Genomic DNA, 10,381 nt, shown 5'->3' with positions numbered 1-10,381 from the left:
TGTGCTTTGCGTGTATTACGGAAATGAATTTCTTTTTTTGATTTCTAACTATCATATTGATTGATTCTTGATATATGATGCATGCGTATGATGACGATTCTTATTATTGATAAGAATCATTATTATTATTATTATTATTGTTTACGTGGTTGGTTGTCAATAAAAATAACACACACAGCGGCACATGATCAATATTTTTTATTTTGTGCGATCAACGACCATCAAAATATTTATTATCATCATCTTTATTGTTTGTTTGTTTGTTTGTTTTCTTTTATTTGATCAATATTTTGATGATAACGATTCTGCAAAACCTATTTTTATCTTTTTTTTGTTGTTGTTTTTTTATCAATCAAAAAGTTTTATAAGTAAATATTGTCCGAAAAAAATGACGATATTCGAATGATGATTCTCATCATTTTGGTTGATAAAAAAAACCATAAAACAACAACAATGATTCTTTTTTTCAATTCTCTGAATTTCAAACAACAACAAAAAACATACACCCATTCACCCACTCATATAAACACGCTATATTGAATTGAAAAAATTTTCATTTTTTGAAGCTGTATCTGGTTTTCTGGTTTTACTTATTCTTCTTTTTTTTTGTTGTCTTGCTTTCTGGCTGGCTGGTTGATCGTCATCGTCTGGTGTTGTTTTTGTGTAATGCGTACGAACGATGATGATGTTGAATAACCATAACCATAAAAGGATATTTTTTTTTCTAGAAAAAGAAAATTCAAAAAGTATTGAGGCAGATGATGATTATTATGGTGGTTGTTTTAGAAACATCAATCAATAAAATTATTATTGAAAATAGGATTAAAACGACGACGAAAGAATCTATTGATTCTATTTGATTCTAATCGACAATAATAATTTTTTTTTGTGTTTGTCAGATAACATCAGAAAACATTATTATCAAAATATAAACTATACACTTTATATAGTTTATAAACAGTTTATAATCACAATGATTCCATATTACACTTCAATATCTAGCATTTATCATGGTTCAACCAACTATTTTATTGTATTAGGTAAAAAGAAAAAAAATCGGAAAGGGCTAACGCCTTTAGCCTTTTTTTGTTATTATCAAATGATTTTGATCTTATAAAGTGTGTGTGCTTTGTGTATTTGACAAGTTGTCGACTACGAAGACGACGACGACGACTATAAGAAGACGGCGTCATATTAATATCAATCAAAAAAAAAAATTTAGACAAGATGTTTATATGTTTAATATTGTTTAGTTTTTTTTGACATTATCAATTGGCGCCAATTGATCAAATAGATCAAAATATATCTCCAATAAATATGTATTTTACAAAAAAAAACAAAATTCTGATCTTATTGAAAGCATAGTCAACAATCAACTACATTTGGGCATCTGGTTTCAAGATCATCATTACATTACAGGAACAAACAACAGAAAAAATTGACATTCACATTCAATATTTCGTGCAAATCTATCACGTGATAATCATCATTCAACAACAACGAAAAATATCGAGGAAATCATATTTTTGGAGAAAAAATATGATTTTTTTGTTGTTGTTGCTTCACATTTATCGAAACAAACAATAACCTAAAATGAGAACATAATAATAATTCTAATGACGTAATCTATTTTTTTTTGTTTTTCATTCATTCAATCACACTGTAAAAAATGAAAAATATGCTCTCCAAACAAAAACTAGGAATTGATCTTTATTATCAAAAGATAGATTCTATGCTCTTGCTTCTCTGTTTGTTTTTTTGTTTTACTGATTCGATTTAGGAAGCAAGAAACAAATAAAAAATTATTTTTGTAATTTGGAAATTGTAAAGAAAGAGAAAAATATTTTATTTAAAAAAACAAATAGCAAATAACACCCATCATCATCATTCATAAGCAAACAACAACAAACATCTTTAAATAACGATGATTGCGTGTTTCGTAATATTTTTTAAATTCGGTTTTTTTCATTTTCTTCTTCTTCTTTTGAAGCTCTTTCTCACATTTGATTTCTTACTTTGTTAATGCACATATATTTTCATTAGTATTATTATTCATGGATCATCATTATTATTGTTTTTGATAATGATGAGGATTTTTTTTCATTTTCTGCTTACTTACAATGATGTCATACAAATTTCATTATTTTTTCTTCAATTTATCTATCATTTTCCCACACTTATAGCTTTACAAAAAAATATCACTTTTGTTATGTTTTATTTCATTCAATTTTTTTTCGTTTGTTTCCAATGATGATGTGATCATCAAATAAGTAAGAAGAAAAACTCCATCAAGGTACATTATAGAAATGAGAAAAATATTCATTCAAATCATCAAATGTCAATTCCCGATTTTGAAGGCTTTTCATTGAATTATTCCTGGATTATATCCGGATGTTTTTCATTTTTTTTTTTTTTTTTTGAATAAGTCAAATTTTTTCTTGACAAATCATCAAAAATTGATAATTAGAATAGCTTTTTTTTTTTGTTTTAAAATCACCAACACAAACACTGATAAGACAATATAGAGATCAGAAGCAATGAAAACCTCTAATCTCGTGATTTGAATATATGTAGTTTTCTTTTTTTCTTTTTTTTTAAATCTTATCTTATTTTATGATATTTTTAATTTACAAAATATGCATACACAAAGTACAAACATTCCATAATATATTAATCAATGAAAAGGTTGCTGTGATGTGAAAATTGTATGATTGACAAAAGTGTTTTCCCCTCTTCCTCTCAAATATCTCACTCACTCACTCTCTCTTACAAATGATGATCCAGATAAAAATATTATGAGTGTTTCTGACAATGAAATCGATACTTATTTTGAATGACTAATTTATTTATTTTTGTTTTTTTGTTTCTTTATTATTTGATTTTATTCATTCATGTTTTACAATTTCTTAATTTCATCATCATCAAAATCATTCATATAATTGAGATTGATCATCGATGATGATGATGATGATGAGTATGATGACATTCATTCATTGTTCCGGTTGCAATGGTTTTAAACGGTTTTTTTTAATTGCATCTATCATCATTATCTACTTTTGACATTATTTCCGATTTTGATTGTTTGTTTGTTTGATTATTAACATTTTTTGTTTGTTAATGAAATTTGTTTTTTGCTTTTGTTTTCGTTTTTGGCAGGCATTAAATTGTGTCAGGAAAAAACAAAAATCTCATTTTTTTAAATATCATGATGTAATGGAAAATCAAAGATTAAAGATTATGATTATAATTAATTGAAACAAAAAAAACTTCAAACAACAACAACAAAAAAAAAATTGAATTAAATTAACGAAATTAACGAATAATGAATTTTGTATCATTGCCAAATTTACGTTTACAAAAACCAAAAAAAAAAAAATTGTTTTTCTTCTTCAAATTCTTTAAAAGTGAGGAACTATGGCAAATTTCTAATTTTGGAAGAAAATCCATGTACAACAACAACAACAACAACAAACACAAAAAAAACATGATGCTGTTGTTTTTTATCATCATCATCATCATCTAAGAATCATGGATGTATTTTCTAAAAAGTTTTTTTTTTTATATTTTTAGAATGTCGATCAATAAACAACAACAACAACATGAGATGTTTTTCAAATTCCAATAATTGCAAGATATCATCATCATTTTTATTATGTGTGTGTGTGTGATTCTAAGTGTTTTTTATGTTTAGTTTTGTCTTGTTTTGTTTTGAATGGAAAAAAAATCATCCCACTCATTGATCCAGAAAATATACATCATTTTTGTTTTTGTTTTTTTGACATTTAATTTCTTCATTGCAGATGTTTGTAGTTGGTAGCCGTAATGTGGGAAAACTAACTTTTTATTCATTCATTTTTTGTTTTATTTCGTTGGGTTTTTTTATTCACTAGGGTCTGACATTTGCAATGAAACATAAAATTTTGTTACATTTATTTCCTTCCCCCGGCCAATTTTTCCTATGCGGATTGTTACTAACTATATATACCCTTCCATGCTTTAAAACGAAAACGATGATCATCATCAACAACAACAACAACAATCCAAAATGATCCATAACTATTTATCAACGAAAAAACACAATACAATACGATTTGGTTGTCATAGTAGCCAACAGCCAAAAAAAAAAAAACATAGTCGGCGCCATCAATTTAATTTTGAATGAGATTCATATGACCAAAAAAAAAAAAAAAAAAAAAAATAGGAATGGCTATATTCAACAACAAACAACCCAACGTTATATTATTTTGTTTTTTTTACTGGATTCTATCCATCATTATCCATCATTCTTATCATCATCAGTAACAAGAAAAACAAGTAAAAAGAGATAGAGATATAATGATCACATCAATTGTTTACTAGTGGTACGGAAAGTACACAAATACAACACACATTATACATGTACATTTTTTTAATTTGGGGATGGGGTGGGGGAAAAAAATAATACATTCTTTGTCGAGACTGCGTTAACCGGATTTTTTTAATGTTTTTTTTTTGGAAAATATAATGATATCATTACAATTCATTCATTGGATATCGATGATGTCATTGTAATTCAAGATGATGAAAAAAAAACAACATGCAGACATACACTATACTAGAAAATTTTTACGATTAATAAAAAAAAAAATACTACTTTTGTATAGGGAGAGAGCTGGAGTGAGAAGATCCTTCCTATTAAATATATACTTTCCTCTGTGTGTGTGTATCACAAGCATATTTTCTCTCTCTCACTATACAACAACAACAACAACAAAATAACATTAACTTCCATTGATTCAAAGAAAAAAAAACCTGGCGCCATACATATACATAACACATATATTGGGAAAACGAAATAAAAAAAATACACAGAGCATATATAAGTAACAGCACAAAATTTTTTTCCTGTCAAAACGTGTGTGTGTACATCAATCCAATCCACAATTTGATTCAATTCAATTTTTTGATTTCCGATAAACAAATTTTAAAACCAAAATATTAATTCAAATAAAAAATAGTGATCCATTTCATTCAAATATATAAATTGTTTTGTTTATTCAAATCTGATGATGTTTTATTTTTAATCATTTTTTCCAATAACAACAAGAAAAAAAAATCAACGAATTTTTTCCATCATTTAAAAATATTGACAATTTTAAATTCAGTGAACAGTTTTCGTTTTTGATTTTGTTTGAATAACAAGATTTTTCTAAAAAAATCACTTTTGTTTTTTTCCCAAAGTGAAAACAATTAATTAATTTATTATCGATAAACTTGTTGATCATCAGTAAAAAAATTTATTAATAATGGCTACAAATACACATTTTCCATATTTACAAACATCAATCATGTATGAAGATGGTAATAATGATTTTATTGGTAATACATTAAATACACCGGATATTGTTGATATGTTGGATTCATTTCATCCAACATTTCAATCGGAAAAAACTTATAATAATGATCATCAAATATTTACCGATGTTTATTCACAATTGGATGGTCAAATAACAACATCAACAACAACAACAAATATGAATCCAATGATTTTGAATTCATCATCACCATCATCATCATCATCATCATCATTGATTAATAATAATAATCAAACAATATTAATGTCAAATGGCAACTCATCATCATTATTATCATCATCATATGGCTATATTGATTCACCATTATCTAATCATCAACAACAACAACAACAAAATTATTATGAACGTAAATCCTATTCACCATTATTAGAAAGTTCAGAAATAAATTTAGAAAATATGAGTTCACCTGAAATGGCACCAGTATCACCAAATAAAGTTTGTCCACATACGGATTATAATTATTCACAACAACAATATTCAGATTCATCATCATCGAATAGTAAAAATAGTAATTCATCAACAACAATAGCCTATCAAAATCTTGAAACGGCTCAACCAATTATAATTAAAGATGAATTTGATGAAATGTCATCATTGGTTGATTATTTAAGTGATCAATCACAATCAGCAACAACAACAACAACGACAACAACAGCAGCAGCAGCGACAAATACCCAAATAATCAATCCAAATACATCAACAACACAACAATATTATACAGCAAATTCACCAGCATGTTCGATCTCATCCAATTATTCATTGGATTCATGTCAATCACAACCAAAAACATTTGCAACATTAGATAATGTTATAAATATTAAACAAGAACCTATTGATAGTCAAACAATATTAATACAACAATCACAACAACAACAACAATATCAATCAATTGTACCAACAGTTGTTGATGAAACAATTGTTTCGGCAACATTTTTACCTGATAATTGTCATCATCAACAACAAAATACAACAACAACAACTGATCTATCATCAAATCAAATTATTTATAATTTAACACCTGTAACTAGTAATAATACGAATAATAATGGTTCAACAGCTAATTATTATTATATGTCATCAACGCCATTAAATACCAACAACAACAACAATACAAATATTATTCCCAATAATTCAAATTCATTAACAACGACGTTATCAATACCATCAACATCATCGACGATAAACCATAATAACGTACATCAACCACAACAACAACAACAACAATCACATGGACGTAAAAGAGGTGCAAATAATTTTGTTGTTGGTTTACATCAATCAACAACAAATGGAACGAAAAAACAACGAATGTCTAAACGTGAAAAACAAAAATTAATGGAATCCTGTATTGAACGATATGAAAGTGAAAATAAACAATTAGCTGAACAGATTAAATTATTTGAAAAGCAAATAAATTTTTGTAAAAAATATTTGAATGAAAATGTTGCACCATATCTACAAAAACAGCAATTACAAAAGCAGCCAATTCATCAACAATTACAAAGTTTTATTGGAATAGCATAAAAGATTCTTTTTTGCACCTCAACTTTTTTTTTCTTCTTCTTCTATTAATGGTCTCGTTCCTTCTAATCAACACCAAAAAAAAAACAAAAACAAAATATTAATAATGGAAAAAAAAATATTTGAAAACAAACACCAAAATACATACTCAAACTTATCAATCTTATATCCCAAACTACTATAACAACAACAACAACAACAAAACACCGCCTTAAGAAATTCAAAAAAAAAAAAAAAATTCTAATTCATGGCACGCTCATCTTCATCATCATCAGCATTTATTTTTTTTGTAAATAAATTGTTTTAGCATTTTGGACATTGGAATTTTTTTTTTTAAATCGTTTGTTTGTTTGTTTGACATATACCCACTTAAACACAAACAACATTCTTATAAAATATATGATTTTATTCATTCATTCATTCATTGCAATTTTGCTTATTTATTGTCATTCTTTTTTTCATTTGTCTCTGATTCTCATTCTGTTTACGAACGATTATTATTATTATTATTGTCTATTTTCACTGAAATTTTACATTTTTTTTTCTTGTCTTTTTCTTCATATTATTATTATTATTATTATTATTATTGATTATAAATCACCGAATAAATCTACTTTAAATAATTTATATAAATATGGTTTTCATTTTGGTTTTTCTACGGTATTCTATAAAATTCTGGAAAACAACGAGTCAAACTTGATGAATGCATGGATTAAAAGAAACCATCATTTTTGAAAAAAAAAAATCTTGTTGACGAAACAGCCATCTATTGATGGTAAAACGAAATAATGGATAACTTGAAAATAGTTTGCGTTTAAATTCACAAGATGGCAATACGATTTGATAAAATTTTTGAATATTTTTTTTTTTTTTTTTGAAAAAAATGGCGTCATTTTTTGTTTTTGTAAAAAAATTGTTTTCAAAAAAAAAATTAATCAAATCTGTTCCTCCTCTCTTTAGTTGAATTTAATTTCGATTCTTTTTTTTTTGAAAAAATAAAATATGTAGCGTGTTTAATTTTCTGCTCGGATTCAGGGAAAAAAAATGGACAACAAGAAAAAAAATTAATCAAAAAACAAAAAAAAAGATTTGACAAACAAGAGATTCATAAGAAACAACAAAAAAAAGAACAAAATTCTCTTTATTCATTCATAATTAAATAAAAGATTTGTTGTTGTTGTTGTTGTTATTATTCCCCCTCTCTTTACTTAAAATGGTAAATACAAAAAAAAAAATTATTGACTTGAAAAACTTAATTGAAGAAAACGAGATCATGATTTATAAACAAACAAACACAGCGAAAGAGCTAGAGAGAGAGAAAGACACGAATATTCACTGTTTGAAGAGAATCGGGAATCAGAACACCGAGAACGCAAAGATTCGTTGAAATAAATAACAAAATATTTAACTGACACGCAATAATTGTCGAAATAAGAAATTGTCTAAATCAAACAACAAACAAGGAAAAAAGCGAGAAAGAAAGAAACAAAATTGAAAAAGAAGAAAAAATACATTTGATTTGCTTAAAGATTCTGTCATTCATGTTTGATTCTCATCATTTGACAATAACAACAAAACAAAACAAAACAAAACAAAATGTAATGTAATTAACTGGTGTTGAATGTTTTTTATTTCATCATCATCACCATCATCATCAGTTGATCAGTTTACCTTGATACGGTAGAATATTTTATAAGACATGGAAGATGAACAAAAAAAACAAACCTAATAAAACCTAGTGGGCATTATTATTGGTTAAATTTGGAATCATGACTTGTATTTTGTTTGTTTATGTTTGTGTATGTTGTATGTTTAGGAAAACATTCATTAATGTTTGTTATCAATTTTCAGGTTTTTATTTTTCCCGCAATTTCATTCATTCTTTTTTTTTCTTTCATTGCATGACAAAAGTATTCTTTTCAAGGTAAACAAAATGGTGTTTAGAGGAAAAAATCTATGTGCGTGTTCTAATAAGTATAATGTGTGTGTGTGTGTTTGTTTTGGAACCAAAAAGAAAAAAGAAAAAAATCTTATGTTTAATCGGTCTTCTTTTCATCAGTTTTTGTTGTTGATTCAGAATATTCTCGATATATTATTATTATGAACTTTAATCTTTTGATGAATAATCTTTATTTCTTTCTTGTTTGATTTGAATCAAACTTAAAAATATTTTCTCTTCGTTTTCGTAATCTACTTTATCATCAGTTTCTTTTTTCGGTTGAATAATTTTATAAATGAAAAAATTTTTTTTCTTTGTTGGCATTCAAAATGAATAAAATTTAAAATTTTCAAAATTACAATTCGATTACAAACTAAAATAATTTCATTTTAGATCAAGCAATTTTCAAATATTCAATACAATTTTTTTGTTACAAATTTCAAGATCAATCATATTGATTAGATTCTTTGCCTGATAAACAAAGATTATTAGATATTTTCTATTAAGAAAATTATTATCATTTTATTAATCAACAAAAAAAATTGATTATGAAAAAAGATATGAAAAAGTTCATCGGAAAAACTGACCATTATATTATTATTAAAATAAATGGCGAAAAATATTGCATGATATTCGGTAAAAAACTGACCAAAAACAAAAAAAAACCTATCCCCAAAAATGAAACCAAATGTATTGATGACAATCTTTCCTTTACTGTCTATTTTTTTCAACCATTCTCTCTCTCTCTCAATGATCTCCGATAGATATAATGTTTTTTATCTTATTATTATTATGTGTTGTTCATCAACAATATTTGGTGCAATTCATATGTGTTTGTTCGTGTGTGTGTGTGTGGGTATAGTGTGAAAATTTTCATTTTCATTTAAAAACAAAGTAAATCTACTAAACACACATTCATTAAATTATAACTGAATCTACTGAATAATATTGAACAGTTTCAACAGCGTCAAATCGAAGGGAAAAAAATGCAATGATGACCAGAAAGCCAGAAAGGTAGAGAGAGAGAGAGAGAGAGAGAATGTTTTTTTACCTGTGTATGATAATAGATATAAATGGGGAACAAAAAAAAAGATATATTTGAATGAAAAAGAGAAATGTTCATCAAATGAATTTAATAAGGGAAAAATAAAAATGAGAAATACAAAAAAAAAATGGATAGAAAGAGAGCGAGTGAATGAGTGAGAGATATTCGATATGATCATCGAATCTAATAAAGAGACATAGATCCAGAAGAAGAAGAAGAAGAAGAAGTGAAACACACATACTGAGATACTCAATCGAAAGAAAAAAAAACACTCAACCGTATTATAACTGACAATGGATAAAAAAAACTTTCATTTGAAATTTTCATTGAATATAATCACACTATATCATTTATCAATTCATTTATTAATGAATGATCAACGTTTAGTGTGTATGTTGCGACAAAGTAGTTGATTATTTTGAAACAAAAAAAAAAAATTCATACATTGACAATCAACTGAATACAATTTGATAGAATTTTTCGTTTTTGGCTATTCTCTTCCACCTAAAATCAATTTTTTGTTTG

At 26.1% G+C, this 10,381-nt stretch overlaps 1 protein-coding gene across 1 annotated transcript; it reads left to right on the top strand.

The window, feature by feature from the left end:
- Positions 1 to 4,655: 4,655 nt before the first annotated feature.
- On the top strand, positions 4,656 to 6,970 carry LOC113793627 (uncharacterized). Its single transcript, XM_027343682.2, has one exon. It carries the CDS (start codon positions 5,286 to 5,288, stop codon positions 6,873 to 6,875), a length of 1,590 nt encoding a protein of 529 aa, XP_027199483.2. The 5' UTR covers positions 4,656 to 5,285; the 3' UTR covers positions 6,876 to 6,970.
- The last annotated feature ends 3,411 nt before the right edge of the window (positions 6,971 to 10,381 follow it).

This window comes from Dermatophagoides pteronyssinus, unplaced genomic scaffold (assembly GCF_027571235.1).
Source record: "Dermatophagoides pteronyssinus isolate colony J.1.1.1.1 unplaced genomic scaffold, Derpt_VIB-CSIC_2022.12 sq0007, whole genome shotgun sequence".
Lineage (NCBI taxonomy): Eukaryota > Metazoa > Arthropoda > Arachnida > Sarcoptiformes > Pyroglyphidae > Dermatophagoides > Dermatophagoides pteronyssinus.
Note: the sequence above shows the minus strand (reverse complement) of the source record. Positions and strands in the feature narration are given on the sequence as shown.

Coding starts and splice junctions, on each gene's coding strand:
- LOC113793627 (XM_027343682.2), top strand. CDS start 5,286: ATGGCTACAAATACACATTTTCCATATTTACAAACATCAATCATGTAT.